The sequence below is a fragment of the Oncorhynchus kisutch genome, linkage group LG27 (genome assembly GCF_002021735.2).
Source record: "Oncorhynchus kisutch isolate 150728-3 linkage group LG27, Okis_V2, whole genome shotgun sequence".
Taxonomy (NCBI): Eukaryota; Metazoa; Chordata; class Actinopteri; order Salmoniformes; family Salmonidae; genus Oncorhynchus; species Oncorhynchus kisutch.
Genome location: NC_034200.2, coordinates 15,302,350 through 15,328,848, shown reverse-complemented (window position 1 = coordinate 15,328,848; position 26,499 = coordinate 15,302,350). Strand labels below are relative to the sequence as shown.

Genomic DNA, 26,499 nt, shown 5'->3' with positions numbered 1-26,499 from the left:
ACGATCATAATCCGTTGCGTGCCTACTTAGCCCATCTGTGTTTGTTTTTTTGCATGATACATAAGAGACAAGAATGCGCAATCAAGAGGGATCGAGAGCAGTTGCTTTGCACGGTGCAGTATCTACCTGAAAGTACAGTATCTAAGTGATTGATAATTGGTATTCAGCAGTCATAAAAGTATGCCGTATTTACTTTGCAGAACTAGTCAGATTGATTTTGTCTGACAGCAGCTCTATAGAGATGAGATGATGACTTGGAATGAAATAAAGTCATCAAATAAAACAAAGTGATGAGCAGTCATTACTATCATGGGACTTTTATTAATAGTTTTATTCTGTGTTACAGCAGTCAACCCACAATGAATAGTGCATTTAAAGTTTTTTTTATTAAAATATTTTTTTTATAATTTAAATGAAACTGAACCAACCTCAAAAACCAATAACCGCTCAGCACCAGCTATTACAAGCATGTTCATCCTCACGAGAATAAGCTGTGTGTGTGTGTTTGGCAAAAGTGTGTGCGTCAGTCATTGATGTTATTTCTTCACACACTATTCGACTTTAGATTGATTAGTTTATTGCAGGTCAGAAGGAGGACTCCATTCAGTCTTTCCTGTATTCACCTGCCCACTAATAAAGGGTTCACTATCATTGTTATATACTGAACACAAATATAAACGCAACACGTAAATGTTTCATGAGCTGAAATAAAAGATCCCAGAAATGTTACATACGTGCGTATAAAAAGCTTATTTCTCAGTCCTGTTTACAGTCCTATTAGTAAGCATTTCTCCTTTGCCAAGATAATCCATCCATCTCACAGGTGTGGCATATCAAGAAACTGATTAAACAGCAGGATCATTACACAGGTGCACCTTGTGCTGGGTACCTCAGCTCACTGGTCACGATGGCAACACCCATCCGTAGCACGCGCTCCAGCAGGTGTATCTCACTGATCATCCCTAAAGCCAACACCTCATTCAGCCGCCTTTCGTTCCAGTACTCTGCTGCCTGTAACTGGAACGAATTGCAAAAATCGCTGAAGTTGGAGACTTTTATCTCCCTCACCAACTTCAAACATCAGCTATCTGAGCAGCTAACCGATCGCTGCAGCTGTACATAGTCTATTGGTAAATAGCCCACCCTTCTTCACCTACCTCATCCCCATACTGTTTTTATTTATTTACTTTTCTGCTCTTTTGCACACCAATATCTCTACCTGTACATGACCATCTGATCATTCATCACTCCAGTGTTAATCTGCAAAATTGTAATTATTTGCCTACCTCCTCATGCCTTTTGCACACATTGTATATAGACTCCCCCTTTGTTTTCTACTGTGTTATTGACTTGTTAATTGTTTACTCCATGTGTAACTCTTTGTTGTCTGCTCACACTGCTATGCTTTATCTTGGCCAGGTCGCAGTTGCAAATGAGAACTTGTTCTCAACTAGCCTACCTGGTTAAATATTTTTTTTTTTTTTTAAGTACAGTAAAATGCCACAGTTTTGTCAGAACACAATGCCAAGTTTTGGTGGGAGCGTGCATTTGGCATGCTGACTGCAGGAATGTTCCAACGCTGTTGCCAGATACTTTAATGTTCCTTTCTCTACCATAAGCCACCTGCAACTTCGTTTTAGAAAATTTGGCAGTATTTCCAACCGGCTTCACAACCGCAGACCACGGGTAACCACGCTAGCCCAGAACCTCCATATCTGCCTTCTTCACCTGCAGGATCGTCTGAGACCAGCCACCCGGACAGCTGTTGAAACTGGGGGTTACCTAGACTAAGATTTTATGCACAAACTGTTAGAAACAATCTCAAGGAAGCTCACCTGCGTGCTCGTCATCCTCACCAGGGTCTTGACCTGACTACAGTTTGGCGTCGTAGCCGACTTCAGTGGGCAAATGCTCACCTTCAATGGCCGCTAGCATGCTGGAGAAATGTGGGGGAGTATTTCTGTCTGTAATAAAGCCCAATTTTGGGTAAAAACAAATTCTGATTGGCTGGGACCTGGCTCCCCTGTGGGTGGGCCTATGCCCACCCATGGCTGCACCCCTGCCCAGTCATGTAAAATCCATAGATTAGGGCCTAATGAATTTATTTCAGTTGACTGATTTCCTTATATGAACTGTATATCGTTGAAATTGTTGCATGTTGCGTTTATATTTTTGTTCGGTATAGATTTATAGTATGTCTTGTGTGCCAAATGGAGGAACATATCTCTGGATATGATACATGTTCTAACAATTCCTTCCACTTAGTGCTGACTTTGATTTACTCTCCTGTTGACAATCCCCTCAGGCAAACATCAGTGATAGTTACATACTCCAACGTAGAGCTGCTTTGTCTTGCATTGAATTGGAGTGCACTGATATGGTATGGCATGATAGATCGTCAGTGTTACACACACACATTACATTGAGCTAAGTCACACCTCATTGAATGTATGAGCTTTCCAGTTTCTGCATTTCATAATAGTTATAGCCTACTTTATTAATTCACATAATCACTGTCATAAGAGATATTACATTATGAGTGACACTGAGTGAAACTGTTCTGGAATACTTTTTTCAGATCCAGGAAGTGAATTTCTATTTAACTTCCTTAATTGAAGACTGAATTGACCCTAACCCTGTGAGGCAAGTGACCCACATAGACACTCACATCACACACCATCTGTGTTGTTCTTGTCTCTCCTCCAGTCGATAAGCCTGGGGTGCTGGTACTGGAGGTCCTGTCAGTCCAGGAGGAGAGCTGCATGCAGCTGGCCCTGTGTGAGCAACACCACCCCCCTGCTACAGGCCACCACAGGCCTCCATCCAACACCACCACCACTATGACAAGACCTGAACAGCACAATCCCTCTGCTACAGACCACACCCCCCCTCTCTCCACCAGAAACGGAGCTCGGGTCCTGGTACTGTTCAGTAAGGAGACGACTGCTCAGCTCATGCCTGTGCCTCAAGACCTCATCCATATATACCCACCATGGTGAGAGAGCATTAGTCTGCAATAGTTAATAATGCAAAGTTATGGTGTCAAGTAAAAAATGTAATATTAAAAGGGGAAATGCCCAAGTCATTATGTTATCTACACATCTTCCTCATGCAGAAAAACTATAGTCATTACGTTTCCTGCACTTGTCTTTTCTACTATCTTCTCCTATTTTCTACTGTCTTTTCCTACTATCACTGACTTTGCTGATAATTACTTTGAGGGAGAATGTACTTTGACTGTGATATGTGATTGTCTCACCTAGCTATCTTAGAGGGATCGTTACCCAAATTGCAAAGTTATACTGATCATAATCGGCGTGAGGTCAAAATCAAAGTAAGCATATGGCGTTTTAAAATACCTGATTTTCTGAGCAATAAAAGGCGTTCCAGTGTATTTGATCTGTGCCTTTGCTAGCACTAGCCGAGCGAGCCTCCCTCTTCAGCGCAAGTGAAGAGTTCAGAACTACTGAATGTATGCGTCTTAGAAGTAGTTTTCACATACAAACTTTATATGTCCGAACTCCGAATCAAATATGCTTCCCAAATATAACACGGTTGCTTTGGTATAACGCTTATTTAGATTTTCTGCATTTATCAGTGCCATCGGGTAGCTTGATTTCAGATGTGTCCATGTAAACAGGATTATTTGGGAAATAGTTCTTCTTCCAGAGAATGTAAACATTTTACTCAAATGATTATATTAATCTGACTATCCGCAATATTCGCATTATTGTGTAAAAGTACTCACTGTAAGCAGTCTATTGACAAGGTATGACAGCAATTCATGCTTTGGTTTAGTTTCCCTGGCACTGTTTCCACATACTACAGTTTTAGCATTTGCGGCACAAATCCCATTAAAGTCATGGGACCGATATTAGCATTTTTCACTCACCATGTCCAAATCATCCAAAAGTATCTCAAATTGATTGTGAAGAGCAACAGTCACTTATACAGTGCATTTGGAAAGTATTCAGACCCCTTCCCCTTTTCCACGTTACAGCCCTGTTATAAAATGGATTAAATAAAACATTCCCCTCATCCATCTACACACAGTACCCCATAATGACAAAGCGAAAACAGGTTTTTAGAAATGTTTACAAATGTACCTCGAGAGGATCTGCGGAGAAGAATGGGAGAAACTTCCCAAAGACAGGTATGCCAAGCTTGTAGCGTCCCCAAGAAGACTCAATGCTGTAATCGCTTCCAAAAAAGTACTGAGTAAACGGTTCGAATACTTGTGTAAATGTGATATTTCAGTTTTTATAAAAAAAATATATAATAATCTGCAATTTCATGGTATCCAATTGGTAGTTACAGTCTTGTCCCATTGCTGCAACTCCCGTACGGACACGGGAGAGGCGAAGGTCGAGAGCCGTGCGTCCTCCGAAACACAACCCAGCCAAGCCGCACCGCTTCTTGATACAACGCCCGCTTAACCCAGAAGCCAGCCGCACCAATGTGTCGGAGGAAACACTGTACACCTGACGGTTGCGTGCTTCTACACCTGCATTGCTTGCTGTTTGGGGTTTTAGGCTGGGTTTCTGTACAGCACTTTGAGATATCAGCTGATGTACGAAGGGCTATATAAATACATTTGATTTGATTTTGATTTGGTTGCCTGGCCCGCCACAGGAGTCACTAGTACGCGATGGGATAGGAACATCCATGCCAGCCAAACCCTCCCCTAACCCGGACGACGCTAGGCCAATTGTGCGCCGCCCCATGGGTCTCCCGGTTGCGGCCGGCTGCAACAGAGCCTGGACTCAAACCAGAATATCTAGTGGCACAGCTAACACTGCGATGCAGTGCCTTAGACCACTGTGCCACTCAGAAGGCCCCAGTCTTATTTTTAATGTTTAAAAATGTCTACCTGTTTTTGCTTTGTTATTATGGGGTATTGTGTGTAGATTGATGATGAAATATTTTTTTAATTCAATTTTAGCATAAGGCTGTAATGTAAGAAAATGTGGAAATAGTCAAGGGGTCTGAATACTTTGAATGCACTGTAGATGATTTGAAAAGTGCTAATAACAGTCACATGACTTGAATGCTAAAACATTTGCATGTGAAAACGGTGCCAGGGAAACTAAACCAAACCATGCATTGCTGTCATACCTTGTACATTGACTGCTTACAGGGTAAGGAAACCAATGCCATTTTGTAATGTTAATTTGGGTGAACTATCCCTTTAAGATGAATACACTAATTGTAAGTCACTCTGGATAAGAGCATTTGCTAAATGACTCAAATGTTAAATGTAAATCTCAATTATATTTTCTAATATAGGCCTACCTGTACTTTCTGTTTCAAAATGTGTTATAATGCGTTACTGGAACTTATGCAATGGTGTAGTGTATACACAGTCAGAGTAGTTGGGGTGTGTGAAGTTGTTTGGGCGCAAGATGGAGGCTGGTTCCAGCTGTTGGGGGTTTAGTTTGGGAGTCCAGCATGCAGCTCTGGAATATCCAGGCTCTGAGCTGGCCTGGCGGAAGTCCAAGGGCCTACTCGGTGCTCTGACGTCAAAAGCTGCTCCAGGGAATGCTGCTTCGGATTCCTCTTCCTGGCAGTGGAGTAGTTAGGTCATTTCCAGCAAGCCGGCCCGGGAAAAAACACTGGGCTTTTTTTCTGGAGCATTTGGGAACAGAGTGGAAGAAGTCAAGAGGACAGGATTGAAAACACATGCGGCTCTTATTGCACACACACACACACACAGTGTAGTGTATCAGTGGTTTAGCAATATCATAGCAGTTCTCTTTTCTCTGTATTGTTTTTCACCAGCAGTGGAGAAGAGTAGTCCCCCACTGACTTATTGAAAGCAAAATCAATCATTTATACTGAACAAAAATATAAACGCAACATGTAAAGTGTTAGTCCCGTTTTTTTTTTTTTAGCTGAAATAAAAGTTCTCAGAAGTGTTCCATATACATAAAACGCGTATTTCTCTCAGATTTTGGGCACAAATGTATTTACACCCCTGTTGGTGAGCATTTCTCATTTGCCAAGATAATCCATCCACCTGACAGGTGTGGCATATCAAGAAGCTGATTAAACAGCATAATCATTACATAGGGGCACCTTGTGCTGTGGACAATAAAAGGCCACTCTAAAATGTGCAATGCCACAGATGTCTCATGTTTTGAGGGAGTGTGCAATTGGCATGCTGATTGCAGGAATGTCCACCAGAGCTATTGCCAGAAAATGGAATGTTCATTTCTCTACAAGAAGCCACCTCCAATGTCGTAGAGAATTTGGCAGTATCTCCAACCGACCTCACAACCGCAGACCACGTGTAACCACGCAAGTCCAGGACCTCCACATCCGGCTTCTTCACCTGCAGGATCGTCTGAAACCAGCCACCCGGGACAGCTGATGAAACTGAGGTGTATTTCTGTATGTAATAACGTACTTTTGTGGGGAAAACTCATTCTAATTGGCTGGGCCTGGCTCCCAAGTGGGTGGACCTATGGCTGTGCACCTGCCCAGTCACGTGAAACCTTATATACAGTTCATATATTTCCTTATAACTAATTTCTTGTAACTCATTTAAATTGTTGAATGTTGCGTTTATATATATTTTTTCAGTGTATAACCTACAGAATCTGTTCTTTAGACCCAATTTCATATTTTGGTAATGAGATATAGACCAACTATTAATCTAGCTTATTTGCCTAATGCTGAACCTCGTAGCCATTCATTCTCTTACATTTCAAAGTTGATTTGTTACGTGCGCGGAATACAACAGTGAAATGCTTACTTACAGACTCAAAAAAGGTATTAGGTGAACAATAAGTAAGTAAATAAATAAAAACAACAGTAAAAAAGACAGTGAAAAATAACAGTAGCGAGTCTATAACAATAGCCAAAAAAAACAGCCAGAAGTGGAAAAACCCAGGAATTCATCAAATTAGCGATGCTTGTAAAATTGATCATTTGTCTATCGGCTTCCTGTGTGACACGTGAATTGTTCCCTCCCCCATACTCCTTCACTGAGTGGGCCGGGCCCCTCCCTCCTTCCGCCTCCCACTCCTTGTGAGTGGGCAGAGAGCACAGACAGCCAGCAGCAGAGTGGAAATACCTGCAGACATTATTCACCTCACTGACTCGGCCTCTGACGAAAGCAGCCGCTCCTTAACCTAACTACCTGTCTGATGACACGTAGTGAACGTGTACTAGTTCCCAACAGTCACCTGCACTGTGCAGGGTCACACTTCCTGTTGCTCCTTTAGGATAGCCTTGACACTGATAGATTAAATGTAGAAAACAGGTTTTTCAAAACCTTGATACTGACACTAATTGAGTGTAATGAAGCACCCTATTTATATCAATAGGCTTTATTAACATTGATAAGTCTTAGGCTAAATGATAACTAAAACATTGCACGTGTGGAACTATAGTGTGTGCACTTGTTAACTTCTGGACAACATTTAAAACAAGCTATTATTTATAATTTCCTGATGATTGACACTACCAGAAATGTGCACCTACTGAATATTAGATAACAACATATTTTTTGAAAGGTTTACTCAATTACCTCAAATATCAAATTTGTTATATTGAAAGCAACTGTAGTCTACATTGTATGAAGTGTGATTTTATTACCCTGGCTCCTCCATCTTATCACCAGTCAGAGGCAGGCTGGCACATGTAAGCTGAAGCCACAGAGACTGTGGTTGACCCTGAGTCAACTATAAGCCATGTTATTACCTATGTCACATCAAAATAAATATTGAGTCAGACCTTTGTATCATCCACATAATAAACACTTAGAGAAATAATGCGATCTGAATTAGATGGATTGCTTTCAAAGGATGGACTTTGTCTGGTAAATTATTGTTCAGATGGGTGTGAAGTGAATATTCTTAACAAGCTGAAATGCTTGACTGTTGATAAAACATGTTTTAAGTATTTTTCCTAGCTACTTGATTAATATGAGTATGGTTTCTCCTGATATTAAAGGGAAACAAAAAATAGACATTGATCAGCCTCTTTACATGCAAAGGATCGTTAAATGACATGCAATGCACATATTTCCTTTCTAGTTTTATTAAGCCCCAACTGAAATGTACATAGGCTGCTATTCTGAATTTTAATTGAGGGTGTTTATAAAAAAAATAACAGGAAGAAAGAAAGTGTTAACAACCACATAAAAATGTGTTTGGTCAGGCTTGCCACTTTTCACAGTATCCGGAACAGCCTGTCTGAATTCACTGTTGTGGAAAAGAAAAATGCAGCTTTCTATACAGCGAAAGATTCCAAACTTATCAGTTCAATTGCATTTTTCCGTGGAGCATGGGGGCAGGCTAACCCACCTGAATCTGCTACGTGCCTGGGGGTAGGGTGTTTAGAGAGTGAGGAGACCGATGGAGGTGGAGGCGGCTGCCTGCTTATCAATTGATCTACATTTGACATTCATCATACGTCTTCTTCAGCCTTCCTGCCGCTGCAGTCTTATGCAAGAACAGAGCCCCCCCCCTAAATCTATACTTTTAGTTTACTCAATCTTTCCACTCCTTTTAACCTGAATGTTGCATGTGTGACAGATGACCGAGTCAAATACCATCTATAGTTTTCTGTCAATTTACTAAACAAGATTTGGTACAACACAACTTCTACTCTATATTTCAAAATTAACCCTTTTTTTCCTCTACAGGCAAAGTCTCATGATTGAGGGCCAACATAATAGCATTATTCTCAACACACACTTCAGCCAGAAGGTATACTCTGACACCAAGCAAACCAGCATGTCCCTCCCCAGAGCCCTGGTCCCAGTGGAGAGATGCAACCCATACTCTCTGACCAGGTCATTTGGCCAGCTTGAGATCAACAAGACTTCACCAGAGGGAGATGGCACGGTCAAACAGGTGGGTTGGGTTTCACTATATTTACTGGCAGATATTCCACCTAGAATGGACAATAAAGTTATATTCTATTGATGTTAACCCAGGTTTGATTAGCCCTATTATTTTGGTGGTCTGCACTCTACACAGTCACAATTAGTACCAGTGGGGTAAAGTATAGTGTGGGCTAACCTGCTATGTTGTCAGTGTCTCAAATCTTAATTCGGTAACACAAATATTCTCCCATGTTTGTCCAGGTACAATATGATGTCCGGGTCCAATAAGTGTGTTTTTTCCCTCTATCCAAATCTCCAGTCTTTATGCAGCCAGGGTGGCCCAGGTGCAGCCAGCAGCGGAGGGTGTCATTCGCTCCTAGAGGCCATCGAGGGCCTGGGCCAGGCTGGTTCAGTGGGGCAGGATGTGGAGGTGGTGGTCCAGAGGGTCTACTGTACCCCCATCAGGGAGCGCTCCACTGGGGCTTCACTCAAGTCCAGAGCTCCTGGCCGATCCCCTAGAGTGTCGCCTCCTCTCCAGAAGGGCAAAAGCAGGTAGAGTTCAGCAACATGTCTGATATCTTGTTTAATCTACCATGAAGTCCCTATGAGGTTGAATATGATGGCCTGTTGTGAGTGTTTACATGGTAAACTAACTGTAAAGCCGGGCGCACACTACAAGATTTTGGCCCCGATTTAGCTGTCCCAGACAAGTTTATGAGATCCGAGACAAAATTCCCCTACTCGGGTCGTGTAGTCTCCTCTACTCTCAGGTCAGAGACACAATCTGAGGGCTACCGATCCCGTCTTTGAGTTGTCCCAGACGTCCCGTAGTTTGAGATGTGCAAGTTTTGAGAACGGTGATCAGCAATAGCCAATGAGAGCTCGCCAGAGAAGAAGCAAGTGAGGTGACAACGTTGTATCTCATCACCCAGAATGTGTAGATTACTTGAGCAGGGGAAATGACTACTACTAGTATGCATTTGTAGCCTACTTGCCTTTAACCAATTCCAAACTGTCTCGTTGCTTGTGAACTTCAGAGCTGTAATGTTATTTAATTAAAAATGTATTGGCTGGAAACATTTGAGGCTGCTTTGAGTCAGGCTCGTTTTAGCTATGTTAACAATCTGATCACATTGTTTTCACAAGACTACGGGGTATGTAGAATCCTCACAAAGGGAAGAGCCGGAGTTCTTACTGGTTGGTAGATGATCAAATACTTATGTCATGCAATAAAATGCAAATTAATTACTTAAAAATCATACAATGGGATTTTCTGGATTTTTGTTTGAGATTCCGTCTCTCACAGTTGAAGTGTACCTATGATAAAAATTACAGACCTCTACATGCTTTGTAAGTAGGAAAACCTGCAACATCGGCAGTGTATCAAATACTTATTCTCCCCACTGTAGTTGATTCCCTACTAAGGTCAATATATTTTTTTATATTGTTGATTTCCGTTTTTATGTCTGGATTCTGTGAGGGCACAAATTTTCCAAAATTTGGACCAGAATGAGGTTCTCCGTATTGTTCCTGCAGTGATGATTTTTTTAAATATATATATATTTAATCTTTATTTTACTAGGAAAGTCAGTTAATAAGAACAAATTATTATTTACAATGACGGCCTATGTCGGCCAAACCCAGACGATGCTGGACCAATTGTGCGTTGCCCTATGGGACACCCAATCACGGCCGGTTGTGATACAGGCTGGAATTGAACCAGGGTGTCTGTAGTGACTCCTCAAGCACTGAGATGCAGTGCCTTAGACCGCTGCGCCACTCAGGAGCTTTCTTCATCAAATGTTTTCATAATTGATCTGCAGATAATCACCAAAAGGCTTTTGCCTACCAGTAACCTATGCAAATTAGGGAGCCAAATGAATGGCCCTCTTACTGATGGATTCGGTAGGCTACATCTTTCACATAGGATTTATGGTATTTTGCTTGTAAAAAAAAAAAAGACCAACCAGCTTCATGAGACAGTCACCTGGTATGGATTTCAATTAACAAGTGTGCCTTTAAAAGTTAATTTGTGTATTTCTTTCCCTCTTAAAAACTTCTTAGGGCTGCAATCCCGTTAACGGGATCGACATGACAACAGCCAGTGAAAGTGCAGGGCGCCAAATTCAAAACAACAGAAATCTCATAATTAAAATTCCTCAAACATATATGTATTTTATACTGTTTTAAAGGTAATCTTGTTGTTAATCCTACCACAGTGTTCGATTTCAAATAGGCTTTACAGCGAAAGCACAAACGATTATGTTAGGTCACCACCAACTCACAGAATAATTCAGCCATTTTTCCAGCCAAAGAGAGGAGTCACAAAAAGCACAAATAGAGATAAAATTAATCACTAACCTTTGATGATCTTCATCAGATGACACTCATAGGACTTCATGTTACACAATACATGTATGTTTTGTTTGATAAAGTTCATATTTATATCAAAAAATCTCAGTATACGTTGGCGCGTTACGTTCACTACTTCCAAAAACATCTGGTGATATTGCAGAGAGCCACATCATTTTACAGAAATACTCATTATAAATGTGGATAAATACAATTGTTAGACATGGAAATATATAAATACCTCTCCTTAATGCAACTGCTGTGTCAGATAAAAAAAAAAAAAGCACTCTTTTGATACAGTGCTCAGAAAATAAGTAAAATGATCCGCCATGTTGAGGTCAACAGAAGTCGCATTATAAATATTCCCTTACCTTTGACGATCTTCATCAGAATGCACTCCCAGGAATCCTAGTTCCATAATAAATGCTTGATTTGTTCCAAAAGCTCATGCAGGTCCATCCGAACGCCGGAAGAAAACTTATTAACTTATTATATAACTTATTAAGTTATATTATAGGTCGACGAAACTTGTCAAACTAAGTATAGAATCAATCTTTAGGATGTTATCATAAATCTTCAATAAAGTTCCAACCGGAGAATTTCTATGTCTGAAGAAGTCGTGGAACGCAGGTCGCTATCATGTGAAATGCGCATGACCAGGACCTGGCTCTCTGCCAGACCACTGACTCAAAGAACTCTCATCTGGCTCCACACACAGTAGAAGCCTCATTCAAGTTTCTAAAGATGGTTGACATCTAGTGGAAGCCCTAGGAAGTGCAACTTTATCCATATGCCACTGTGTATTCAATAGGGGCTGGGTTGAAAATCGACCAACCTCAGATTTCCCACTTCCTGTTTGGATTTCTTCTCAGGTTTTCTCCTGCCATATGAGTTCTGTTAGACTCACAGACATCATTCAAACAGTTTTAGAAACTTCAGAGTGTTTTCTATCCAATACTAATAATACTATGCATATATTAGCAACTGGGACTGAGGAGCAGGCCGTTGACTCTGGGTACCTCTGGGCACCTTTCATCCAAGCTACTCAATACTGCCCCTGCAGCCATAAGAAGTTTTAATGTGTTTGAGCCAATCAGTTGGCCCAAGCAAGTCTCTTATTATTATTAGTGTCCTTTGGTAGTGGAGTCTTTGCAGAAATTCTACCATGAAGGCCTGATTCACACAGTCTACTCTGTTACTTGAACTCTGAAGCATTTTTTTGGGCTGCATTCTGAGGTGCAGTTAACTCTCATGAACTTATCCTCTGCAGCAGAGGTAACTCTGGGTCTTCCTTTCCTGTGATATGGATTTGGTCTTTTACCAAATTGGACTATTTCCTGTATAGCTAGCCTACCATGTCACAACACAACTGATTGGCTCATGCATTAAGAATTAGTTTTTTATCAGCCACACCTGTTAATTATAATGCCATCCAAGTGACTACATCATGAAGCTGGTTGCGAGAATGCCAAGAGTGTGCAAAGCTTTCATCAAGGCAACGGGTGGCTACTATTTTGGTTACTACATTATTCCGTTAGTGTTTTTCCATAGTTTAGATGTCTTCACTAATATTCTACGATGTAGAAAATAGTCAAATGAAATAAAAACCCTAGAATGGGTACGCTTGTCCAAACTTTTTACTGGTACTATATACAGTTGAAGTCGGAAGTTTACATACACCTTAGCCAAATACATTTAAACTCAGTTTTTCACAATTCCTGACATTTAATCCTAGTACAAATTCCCTGTTTTAGGTCAGTTAGGATCACCACTTTATTTTAAGAATGTGAAATGTCAGAATAATAGTAGAGAGAGTGATTTATTTCAGCTTTTATTTCATTTGATCACATTCCCAGTGGGTCAAAAGTTTACATACACTCAATTAGTATTTGGTAGCATTGCCTTTAAATTGTTTAACTTGGGTCAAACGTTTCGGGTAGCCTTCCACAAGCTTCCCACAATAAGTTGGGTGAATTATGGCCCATTCCTCCTGACAGAGCTGGTGTGACTGAGTCAGGTTTGTAGGCATCCTTGCTCGCACACGCTTTTTCAGTGCTGCCCACACATTTTCTATTGGATTGAGGTCAGGGCTTTGTGATGGCCACTCCAATACCTTGACTTTGTTGTCCTTAAGCCGTTTTGCCAGAACGTTGGAAGTATGCTTGGGGTCATTGTCCATTTGGAAGACCCATTTGCGACCAAGCTTTAACTTACTGACTGATGTCTTGAGATGTTGCTTCAATATATCCACATAATTTTCCTGCCTCATAATGCCATCTATTTTGTGAAGTGCACCAATCCCTCCTGCAGCAAAGCACCCCCACAACATGATGCTGCCACCCCCTTCACGGATGGGATGGTGTTCTTCGGCTTGCAAGCCTCCCCCTTTTTCCTCCAAAAGTAACAAGGGTCTTGGCTGATTTCTTTAGATTTTACCATGATGTCAAGCGTAGAGGAACTGAGTTTGAAGGTAGGCCTTGAAACACATCCACAGGTACACCTCCAATTGACTTAAATGATGTAAATTAGCCTATCAGAAGCTTCTAAAGCCATGACATAATTTTCTGGAAATTTCCAAGCTGTTTAAAGGCACAGTCAACTTAGAATATGTAAACTTCTGACCCACTGGAATTATGATACAGTGAATTATAAGTAAAAGTTAAATAATCTGTCTGTAAACAATTGTTGGAAAAATGACTTGTCATGTACAATGTAGATGTCCAAACCGACTGGCCAAAACTATAGTTTGTTAACAAGAAATTTGTGGAGGGGTTGAAAAACATGTTTTAATGACTCCAACCAAAGTGTATGTAAACTTCCGACTTCAACTGTACATACATGCATACGTACACAACTGTGTGTGTTTGTGAATCTACAACATTTCTCTTGATACTTCCTTTCCTTGTGAATAACCTAGTGCTATTTGTTGTGGCTGCCGACCATGTAGACACTAATTAATAAATACCTACAGACTGCTGTCGGTTACACCCTCGTTCTAGTCTTCTCCAAAGACTAGTGAATAGCCTTTTTACGCATTTACTCGACTTAATTTATTAATTTCAAGTGACTTACTGAAATCAGTTGCCATCCCTCAATTGTTCACGGATGATGTCTCCTCCTGGGCAGCTCACAGTAAGGGTCTGGTCTAGAGGTTGACCGATTAATCGGAATTGCCGATTAATTAAGGCCGATTTCAAGTTTTCATAGCAATCGGTATTCTGCATTTTTAGACACCGATCATGGCCGATTACATTGCGCTCCACGAGGAGACTGCATGGCAGGCTGACTACCTGTTATGCGAGTGCAGCAAGGAGCCAAGGTAAGGTGCTAGCTAGCATTAAACATATCCTATAAAAAACAATAAATCTTAACATAATCACTAGTTAACTACACATGGTTGATGATATTACTAGTTAATCTAGCTTGTCCTACGTTGCATATAATCGGTGCGGTGCCTGTTATTTATCATTGAATCATAGCCTACTTTGCCAAATGGTTATTTAACAAGTGCATTTGCGAAAAAGCACTGTCGTTGCACCAATGTGTACCTAACCAATAACATCAACGCCTTTCTTAAAATCAATACATAAGTATATATTTTTAAACCTGCATATTTAGTTAATATTGCCTGCTATCATGAATTCCTTTTAAATAGGGAAATTGTGTCACTTACCTTGCATTCTGTGCAACAGAGTCAGGCTATTTGCAGCAGTTTGGGCCGCCTGGTTCGTTGCGAACTGTTTGAAGACCAAATTCGCCAAACGGGAGATGACTTAACAAATGCGCATTTGCGGAAAAATCATAATCGTTGCATGTATGTAGCTAACCATAAACATCAATGCCTTTCTTTAAAATCAATACACAAGGATATATTGTTAAACCTGCATATTTAGTTAAAAGAAATCCAGGTTAGCAGGCATTATTAAACTAGGGAAACTGTCACTTCTCTTGCGTTCATTGCACGCAGAGTCAGGGTATATGCAACAGTTTGGGCCGCCTGGCTCGTTGCGAAGAATTTGCCAGAATTTTACGTAATTGACAATACATTGAAGGTTGTGCAATGTAACAGGAATATTTAGACTTATGGATGCCACCCTTTAGATAAAATACGATAAAATATTTAACTGAAAGAATAAACGTTTTGTTTTCAAAATGACAGTTTCTGGATTTGACCATATCAATGACCTAAGGCTCGTATTTCTGTGTGTTATTATGTTATAATTAAGTCTGATTTGATATTTGATAGAGCAGTCTGACTGAGCGGTGGTAGGCAGCAGCAGTCTCGTAAGCATTCATTCAAACAGCACTTTCGTGCGTTTGCCAGCAGCTCTTCGCTGTGCTTCAAGCATTGAGCCGTTTATGACTTCAATCTATCAACTCCCGAGATCAGGCTGGTGTAACCGATGTGAAATGGCTAACTAGTGAGCGGGGTGCGTGCTAATAGCGTTTCAATCAGTGACGTAACTCGCTCTGAGACCTTGAAGTAGTTGTTCCCCTTGCTCTGCAAGGGCCGCGGCTTTGTGGAGCGATGGGTAACGATGTTTCGAGGGTGGCTGTTGTCAATGTGTCCCTGGTTCAAGCCCAGGTAGGGGTGTCGAGAGGAATTTCCCTCACGCTTCATAAAACGTGGCACCACTTCTCCTCGCAGACCCTCACTGGAAAGCTCCGCAGGCAGAATCAATCATCCTGTTTGTTGACGTCAAATTGTTGTGGAAATGTTACACAATGACACTCGAAGTCAGTCTTAAATTAATCCTTTTGTTTATTATCAGCAAGCTGGAGAGGTTCCAACCGAGTGCAGCCACATGTCGATCAGGAGCTGCAATGGGGCAGTACCGTTAATTATTTTATATACTGACACACAAAGTAATAATTGCATGATGTTGCTTATTCATTATTCATAATCATTATAAGCGGAGACCTTGAAACTGAGAGATCGTTCTCAAATCAAGGGTTTGGGAGTACTGCCAAATTGCAGATACTACAGTGAGGATTTCTCCCGGGTGTTAATTTGCATGAACACAGAAATTGGTTATTAAAAAAGCACAAACATAAAAATGTCCATCACAGTGCTAACCTCTCTGGGATATGTGGTACTCTAGCGTCCCACCTGGCCAAAAGCCAGGGAAAATGCAGAGTGCCAAATTCAAATAAATTACTATAAAAATCTAACTTTCATTAAATCACAAATTCACTTGTTGTGAATCCAGCCAACATGTCAGATTTCAAAAAGGCTTTTCGGCGAAAGCAAACAATGCTATTATCTGAGGATAGCACCTTTGTAAACAAAGAGAGAAAAGCATATTTCAACCCTGCAGGCGTGACACAAAACGCAGAAATAAAAATATAATTCATGCCTTACCTTTGACGAGCTTCTTTTGTTGGCACTCCAATATGTCCCATAAACATCTCAAATGGTCCTTTTGTTCGATTAACTTGTTATGGCTGCAATCCCATTAACTGGATAATTGTCATCAACAACCGCTGAATTGCATAGCGCCACATTCGAACAATATTACTAAAAATATTTATATTCATGAACTCACAAGTGCAATAAAGGAAAACACAGCTTAGCCTTTTGTTAATCCACCTGTCGTGTCAGATTTTGAAAATATGCTTTACAGCGAAAGCAATCCAAGCGTTTGTGTAAGTTTATCGATCGCTCGACAAAACATTATGTACACTTAGCATCAAGTAGCTTGGTCACGGAAATCAGAAAAGCAATCAAATTAATTGTTTACCTTTGATCTTCGGATGTTTTCACTCACGAGACTCCCAGTTACACAATAAATGTTCCTTTTGTTCCATAAAGATTATTTTTATATCCAAAATACCTCCGTTTGTTTGGCGCGTTATGTTCAGAAATCCACAGGAAAGAGCGGTCACGACAACGCAGACAAATACCAGATAGTTTCCGTAATGTCCACTGTTGCGCGAGCAAAACTCATGCAAACACCTGACGCGATCTTATCTTTCTGGCTCATTTTTAAAAATAAAAGCCTGAAACTATGTCTGAAGACTGTTGACACCTTGAGGAAGCGATAGGAAAAGGAATCTCGTTGATATCCCTTTAAATGGAGCAAAGGCAGGCTATGGAACATGGAGTTTTCAAAATAGAAGCCACTTCCTGGTTTGATTTTCCTCAGGGTTTCACCTGCGATATCAGTTCTGTTATACTCACAGACAATATTTTGACAGTTTTGGAAACTTTAGAGTGTTTTCTATCCAATACTAATAATAATATGCATATATTAACAACTGAGACCGAGAAGCTGGCCGTTTACTCTGGGCACGTTTTCATCCAAGCTACTCAATACTGCCCCTGCAGCCATAAGAAGTTAATTCCGTCAATATATATATATCCAAAATGTCCATTTATTTGGCGCGTTTGATCCAGAAAAACACCGGTTCCAACTTGACTACAAAATATCTCAAAAGTTACCTGTAAACTTTGTCAAAACATTTCAAACTACTTTTGTAATACACCATTATGTATTGTTTTACGGAAATAGTCAATCAAATTGAAGACGATGAGGAAAACAAACTGTAGCTAGTTTTCTGGTCATCCGCCTCCATCTAACAGTACACTTCAAGTGACCCATGTTCAAGAATTCCGTACTTCTTCATTACACAAAGGAAAAACCTCAACCAATTTCTAATGACTGTTGACATCCAGTGGAAGCAATAGGAACTGCAAGAAGGTCCCTTAGAATTCTGGATTCCCAATGAAAACCCATTGAAAAGAGAGTGACCTCAAAAAATATCTGAATGGTTTGTCCTCGGGGTTTCGTCTGCTAAATAAGTTCTGTTATACTCACATACATGATTCGAATAGTTTTAGAAACTTCAGAGTTTTTTCTATCCAAATCTACTAATAATATGTATATCTTATCTTCTGGGGATGAGTAGCAGGCAGTTGAATTTGGGCATGCATTTCATCCGGACGTGAAAATACTTCCCCCTGTCACCAAGAGGTTAAGGTTGTTGTCCTGTTGGAAGGTGAACCTCCGCCACAGTCTGAAGTCCTGAGCGCTCTGGAGCAGGTTTTCATCAAGGATCTCTGTACTTTGCTCTGTTCTTCTTCCACAGAGGAACTCTGGAGCTCTATCAGAGTGACCATCGGGTTCTTGGTCACCTCCCTTACCAAGGCCATTCTACCCCGATGGGCCAGTTTGGCCGGGCGGCCATCCCTAGGAGGAGTCTTGATGGTTCCAAACTTCTTCCATTTTAAGAATGATGGAGGCCACTGTGTTCTTGGGACCTTCAATCATTTTTTTATACCCTTCCCCAGATTTGTGCCTTTGCACAATCCTGTCTGAGCTCCACAGACAATTCCTTCGACCTCGTGGCTTGGTTTCTGCTCTGACATGCACTGTCAACTGTGGGACCTTATATACACAGGTGGGTGCCTTTCCGAATCATGTCCAATCAATTGAATTTACACAAGTGAGCTCCATCCAATGCTGGATCGAATCCCCGAGCTGACAAGGTAAAAATATGTTGTTCTGCCCCTGAGCAAGGCAGTTAATCCACTGTTAACCCGGGCGCTGAAGACGTGGATGTCGATTAAGGCAGCAGCCCGCACCTCTCTGATTCAGAGGGGTTGGGTTAAATGCGGAAGACATATTTCAGTTGAATACATTGTTGGACAACTGACAATATATCCCCCTTTCCCTTTCCAATCTACTTGTAGAAACATCTCAAGGATGATCAATGGGAACAGGATGCACCTGAGCTCAATTTTGAATACTTATGTAAATAAGGTATTCCTGTTTTTTATTTTTTATGAATTAGAAAAAAATTCTAAACCTGTTTTCACTTTGCCATTATGGGATATTGCGTGTAGATTGATTGGGGAAAATGTTATTTAATACATTTTAGAATGTAACAAAATGTGGATGAAGTTACATATAACAAAATGTGGAAAAGTTACATATAAAAATACATATTTTGACCAATCGAGTTGTCGAAAGAACAAATGACTTTCGGTCGACCAAGATTTTTTACAGTTGGGGACAGCCCTACAAATATACAAACAGAGATTTGGTGAAAAAAAAAATCTGACATTGATTGATTTATCGAGACGAGTTCCCACACTTGTCTCAAAGCAGCGCGATGGCGCTGTCCTAATCAAAATCGTGCTGAAATTATCATCTGGTTTTCCACACGTGGGTAGGCTATTGCTTCAAATGTATTAGAACAGTTGGATGACTTTGGGAGTTTCAGTAAGCAACCATTTGATACATGCCTTCAAATGCATTAGCCTACTTTATTCCAATATTTTCAAAATTCAGTGATATTTATTCCCACATTAATTCTTTATGGATCCATCCAGTTGTGGTTAAGAAAACAGCGCATACTTAGTGGTGGGCTATGTGAAGAGATGGTAGAAGTGAAATGCTTTGCAAAGTAAACTACTGGCAGGAGGATGGTTAACTGGCGCTGCCTAGCAACCATCAAGAGTTTAAGAGCGTAGTGCGTGCCAATGCAGCCTCAGCATTACGGCTACGTTTCATACTAAGCTGTAGCAGAAGTTTACCGAACTGAACAAAAATATAAAGAATTTCAACGATTTTCCTGAGTCACAGTTCATATAAGGAAATCAGTCAATTTAAATAAATAAATTAGGTCCTAATCTATGGATTTCACATGACTGGGAATACAGATATGCATTGGTTGGTCACAGATACCTTAAGAAAAAGGTAGGGGCGTGGATCAGAAAACCAGTCAGTATCCGGTGTGACCATTTGCCTCATGCAGCGCAACACATCTCCTTCGCATGGAGTTGATCAGGCTGTTGATTGTGGCCTGTGAAATGTTGTCCCACTCTTCAATGGCTGTGTGAAGTTGCTGGATATTGGCATGAACTGCACCATGCTGTCGTACATGTCGATCCAGAGCATCCCAAATATGCTCAATGGGTGACATGTCTGGTAAGTATGCAGGCCATGGAAGAACTTGGACATTTTAAGCTTCCAGGAATTGTTTACAGATCCTTGCGTGGGTCCATGCATTATCATGCTGATGGCGGTGGATGAATGGCACAACAATTGTCCTCGATCTTGTCACGGTATCTCTATGCATTTGTCAAATTTCTATTGACATTGTGTTCGTTGTCAGTAGCTTTTGCTTGCCCATACCATAATTCCACCGCTTGCCCATACCATAACCCCACCATCACTACAACGTTGCTGATGTCACAACGTTGAAATCAGCAAACTGCTTACCCACACAACGCCATACACGTGGTCTGCGATTGTGAGGCCTGTTGGACATACTGCAAAGTTCTCTAAAACAGCGTTGGACGTGGCTTATTGTGGAGAAATTAACATGCAACATCTCTGGTGGACATTCCTGCTGTCAGCATGCCAATTGCACACTCCCTCATTTGTGGCATTGTATTGTGTGACAAAACTGCACATTTGAGTGGCTTTTTATTGTACCCAGCACAAGGTGCGCCTGTGTAATGATTAAACAGCACAATCAGCTACTTGATATGCCACACCTGTCAGGTGGATGGATTAACTTGGCAAAGGAGAAATGCTCAGTAACAGGGATGTAAACAAATGTGTGCACAGAATTTGAGAGAAATACGCTTTTTGTGCATATGGAAAATGTATGGGATCTTTTATTTCCGCTCATGAAACATGGCACCATGTTATTTAAGTCTTGCTCTTCATGCGGGCAGTTGCCTGGCCTACTCCCAACCAAAAGCCTGTGACTTGTCTGATTATCAATAAATGTGATTTTTTTTCACTGAATCTGTCTATATATTTGGATCATTTATCTCTCAGGACAAGTGGAAGTGGTATCTCATTTATTTGTTTGATCATCTATCTGATCAGAAACTTTTAGCATGCAATAATGTAGCCTAAGTCAAGTGTATTATGAATATATTTATTGACTCATGTAGTAGCCTTATATAGCCACATGTAGAGCCTAGGCTAGTTTCTTATCGTCCCAATCCAACAAACTCAAAATCATGACTCCTGTCTCACATGAAAATTCCTTACTTTATTATGTAATCCATATGTTGCATTATCAAAGCATGTCTTGCCTTTACATGTCAAAATACCGCTATAACATGTCCCACGCTTCTGCGCTGTCTCGTAATTGCTGCCCATATGAGAGCTTCGGTATAGAATGTGTGATCAACGAACGTTATGAGAGTAGAATGGTCCCCTTTAAGATACCTTGATATTGCAACAATTTCCTCTCTCCATCTCGCTGTTATTCATGTCCTTATCTGCTTTCTGTATAATCATCAACTCGATTTTGCCAAATAGGACATTATCTTGCAACCTTAGCAACTTTGGTCATTTAACTTTCGTTTGACTGCCGTTTTGAGAATGACACATACTAATTTTCACCAAGTTTGCTGCTTCAGTGTCTAGATATTTTTGTCAGATGTTACTATTGAATACCGAAGTATAATTACAAGCATTTCATAAGTGTCAAAGGCTTTTATTGACAATTACATGAAGTTGATGCTGAGTCAATATTTGGAGTGTTGACCCTTCTTTTTCAAGACCTCTGCAATCCGCCCTGGTAAGCTGTCAATTAACTTCTGGGCCACATCCTGACTGATGGCAGCCCATTCTTGCATAATCAATGCTTGGAATGTGCCAGAATTTGTGGGGTTTTGTTTGTTCACCCGCCTCTTGAGGATTGACCACAAGTTCTCAATGGGATTAATGTTTGGTGAATTTTCTTGCCGTGGACCCAAAATATCAATGTTTTGTTCCCCGAGCCACTTAGTTATGACTTTTGCCTTATTGCAAGGTGATCCATCATGCTGGAAAAGGCATTGTTCATCACCAAACTGTTCCTGGATGGTTGGGAGAAGTTGCTCTCAGAGGATGTGTTGGTACCATTCTTTATTCATCGCTGTGATCTTAGGCATAATTGTGAATGAGCCCACTCCCTTGGCTGAGAAGCAACCCCACATATGAATGGTGGTTGACAGAGGAAGAACAATGATTCCAAGCACCACCCTCCTTTTGAAGCATCCAGTCTGTTATTTGAACTAAATCAGCATTACAGTGATCTCCAGCCTTGTCCTCGTCAACACTCACACCTGTGTTAACGAGAGAATCACTGACATGATGTCAGCTGGTCCTTTTGTGGCAGGGCTAAAATGCAGTGGAAATGTTTTTTTGAGATTCAGTTCATTTGCATCGCAAAGAGGGACTTTGCAATTAATTGAAATTCTTCTGATCACTCTTCATAACATTCTGGAGTATATGCAAATTGCCAACATACAAACTGAGGCAGCAGACTTTGTGAAAATTAATATTTGTGTCATTCTCAAAACTTTTGGCCACGACTGTATATGCGATCAAACAAGGTTTTGAAATTATTCCTATTTTGAAGATGTGAAAAAAATTTGTTGGTCTGATGTGTGTAATGAGGAACATCCCGATGCTGCACTTGAATAATTTACTGAATTGCTTATTTCAGTTACTAATAAGCGTGCACCCATTATTAAATGACTGTAAAAACTGTTAAATCCCTGTGGATTGATGAGGAATTAAAAAATGTTATGATTGAATTGAAATTATTTGTGTAACAGACAGATCACTTAAGTATTAATTAAAACACTCGATGGTTAAAAACAATAACACATATAATGATTGAAATGCAAGAAAAAATTATAAACAACCATAAATACATACATTTATATTGAAATCATGGAAAGTGGCACTATTAATTGCACTTTTCCCTAACCTTAAAAATCAACCATATTCATTGCACATTTCGATGATTGAGAGGGATGAGGCAAAAAGATCTGGTTGCACAGCTGATTGGCTACCTTACTGTAAATTGAGAAATCATGTGACTAAACTTAACAAAAATGATCAACTGTACTATGAAAAAAAATATATAGAATATATGTATAAAGAATGATAATAAAAAGAATTTGCGACCTTAAATGAAGTTTTGGGCAAAAAGGCAAACTCGGCTCCATTCATTGAATCAGATGGCTCATTCATCAGAAAACCCACTGATATTGCCTACTACTTTAATGATTTTTCTATTGGCAAGATTAGAAAATGTAGGCATGACAACAAGTTCTGAACCTACACATCCATACATAACTGACCAAATTATGCAAGGCAAACATTGTAATTTTGAATTCTGTAAATTGAGTGTGGAAAATGTGAAATGATATGCTGCCTGGGTCTGACGACTTGGATGGAGAATTACTAAGGATAATAGCGGACTATATTGCCACTCCTATTTGCCCTCTCTTTTATCTAAGCCTACAGGAAAGTGGAGGCCTGGAGGAAAGCAAACGTCTTTCCGCTAATAACAAATCACCCTTTACTGGCTCAAACAGCCGACCAATCAACCTGTTACTAACCCTAAGTAAACTTTTGGAAAAATGGTGTTTGACCTGATACAATGCTATTTCACAAACAAATTAACAACATACTTTCAGCACGCTTATAGGGAAGGGCTTTCAACATGTGTATTGTACCTTACACAAATGGCTGATTTTTGGATGAGAGCAATTGATAATAAGAAAATTGTGGGAGCTGTTTTGTTAGACTTATAAGGAATACATGTGTGTTATGGCTTTATATCCCCTGCTATATTGTGGATCGAGTTACCTTTCTAACAGGACACAGAGGGTGTTCTTTAATGTAAACCTCCAACATAATCTAGGAAGAATCAGGCATTCTCCAGGGCAGCTGTTAAGGCCCCTTCATTTTTTCAGTCTTTACTAATGACCTGGCACTGAGTAATGCCTGTGTGTCTATATATGCAGAGGACTCAACACAATACACGTCAGCAAACACAGCAAGTGAAATCACTGCAACAGTTAACAAAGAGCTGCAGTCAGTTTCAGAATGGGTGGCAAGAAATAAGCTGGTCCTAAATATTAAGCAAACTTAAAGCATTGTATTTGGGACAAATCATCCACTAAACCCTAAACCTCAAACGAAATATTGTAATTAGTAATGTGGTAATTGAGCAAGTTGAATTGACTAAACTGCTTGGAGTAACCCTGGATTCTAAACTGTCATGGTCAAAAGGTATTAACATGTTGAAATCTCTGAGCTGTCTAAGCAACTAGCGCACAGCTCACACACCCATACATACCCCACAAGACATGCCACCAGAGATCTCTTAACAGTCTCCAAGTCCAGAACATACTACGTGAAACGCACAGTACTACATAGAGCCATGACTACATGGAACTGTGTTCCACATCATGTAGCTCAGTCAATCAGTAAAATCTGATTTGATAAAACTACACCTTATGGAAGAGTGTGGACTGTGACGAGAAACACACACCCACACACACAGCATTCGCAAACATATGCGAACAGACACACTACTCACACACGCATTTTAATATTGTTATTTTGCTGTATTGATTTGATTGATTTTGGATTGTATAATGTTATGGTAGAGTAGTGTGTAATATTGTGGTGTAATGTATTGTTTTATTATATGTAATTTTGCTGGACCCCAGGAAGAGTAGCTGCTGCCTTTGCAGCAGCTAATGGGGATCTAGAATAAAAAAAATACAAATACCATGGCATGGACGTATAACCACGTTGTATGATTTATGAATGGCAAATAGAATAGGAGATCAACTTTATTTCGTCAGTTTGACAGTTTAAAAAATATTTTTTATCAACTATAGTCAACACTTGCTGTTCATTTGTCAATCAACGCACTGTAAATATGCGTCATGACTCCTCGTGGCTGGCTATGTGAAACACTAGCAAAATAAATGAATGTGTGAAAACAATTAAGCTGAGTCATTGTTACCACCTGCAAAGTCACGAACATCATGCTCTCTCACCTCCATGTAGGCCTAAAGAAATTTGACTGCAACCAGAGATCTGTATATAATGACGAGATGCTAATGTCTCTGCCCTAGCAATGGCAGTCGTTGTCCCAAAGACGGGAAGGAAGGCGACAAGCTCAGGTCCAAAATAAGCCCATAGAAATGCATTGGCCTTATTTTGGACCAATTTTGGGGAGAATGAATACTCTCTCTTCGCCTCTTCCTCTCTGCTGCGTTTCCGTGTCATTGCGCAATTTGTGTCTGACAGGCAGGTGCCTCCTATCAATAGATCCCTAGGAAATGCAGATTGTTCATTCTAGTAGGTTCGACGGAGTAGCGAATTGAAACTTTTAAATAAAAAGTAGCCTACTTACTATGAAGTGGAAAATGTAGCCGGCTGAAAATGAGTCAACCGACTGATTTAGCCGACAGCCGGCGCTAATGGCAAACACTGTAAGAGCGAAATATAAATGTGAAAATGTAATGGTAGAGAACTTCAGAGAAAGATGTGAATCGCTTGCTATTTTCTTATGCTTACTGAAGCCCAAACTGTGTGTTGGCTATATAGGCTGATACTTCCCCCTTTTGATAATGTCACTTTCTAATGTTATTTTGGTTCTTGTCCATATGCAATGTTTATTCCATTGTTTATTCTTTCCTGCAGCAAGTTCCTCTGCCTCTCCATGGACATTTGCCTCGCCTTGGTGGCAACATGTGCCCCAGCTTAGTTCTTAGCTATTGTTAAAGTAACTGTCCAGTAAAAATCTGTAATATTCTGTTAACTCATACTCAAATAATGTTGTTGACTCATCCTATACTTGCCTTTGTAGCCAACGCATAAATATGAGAAGAAAAAAACGAACATCAACAGACCATTTAAAAAATGCTTGCTATTTCCTCATAGGATGATGTCATCCTCCCGAGGAAGGATGAGCTGGCCAATCAGCAGACTATTCTCACAAATATTTTTATTGACCGGTATACACCCACAGTGTTCTTTTGTTGTGGTATGCCCACACCATTCCAACACAGATAAACTGCTTTTTGAAGTACTTAATTACAATTTCTTGGAAGGAAAATTATTTTACGCATATTGTTATTAATTATAAGTCATATTTCATAGAAATCTCGAAACACTGGACAGTTAGCTGAACAGACCCCCTCCACAGAGGACTGTCTCTTTACTCTCCAGCCATATGGCATTGCTTGACAAAGGAAATAAACATTTATAATTGAAGCCAGACCTGCTGTGCTGTCATGATCCACCAGGCCAATTCTCTGGAACAAAAGACGACATGTTGTTGAGCTCCAGGGAGGGTCCTGCTGGGTCCTGGCTGCATCAGTAGGTGAGGGAGGGGATGCCCAGTAATGCCCACTGGCCACAGGGTGGCACAACGCTGCCTAACCTATAGCTTCCAGGACTGCCAGCAATAAACTTTGATTGACGAGCAGACTACATAAAACCAATTTCCATTTAATTACCTTGTTCAGAGAGCGAATGGCTTGTTTT

General features: G+C 40.4%; 1 protein-coding gene across 2 annotated transcripts in view; it reads left to right on the top strand.

The window, feature by feature from the left end:
* Nucleotides 1-26,499, top strand: part of spidr (scaffold protein involved in DNA repair) — an 83,918-nt gene that overhangs the window by 32,570 nt on the left and 24,849 nt on the right. For both annotated transcript variants that reach the window (XM_031806890.1, XM_020463007.2), the window contains exons 8-10: nt 2,707-2,995; nt 8,651-8,861; nt 9,153-9,385. In XM_031806890.1, coding sequence (XP_031662750.1) covers nt 2,707-2,995; nt 8,651-8,861; nt 9,153-9,385 — 733 coding nt within the window. The remainder of the gene's footprint in view (nt 1-2,706; nt 2,996-8,650; nt 8,862-9,152; nt 9,386-26,499) is intronic.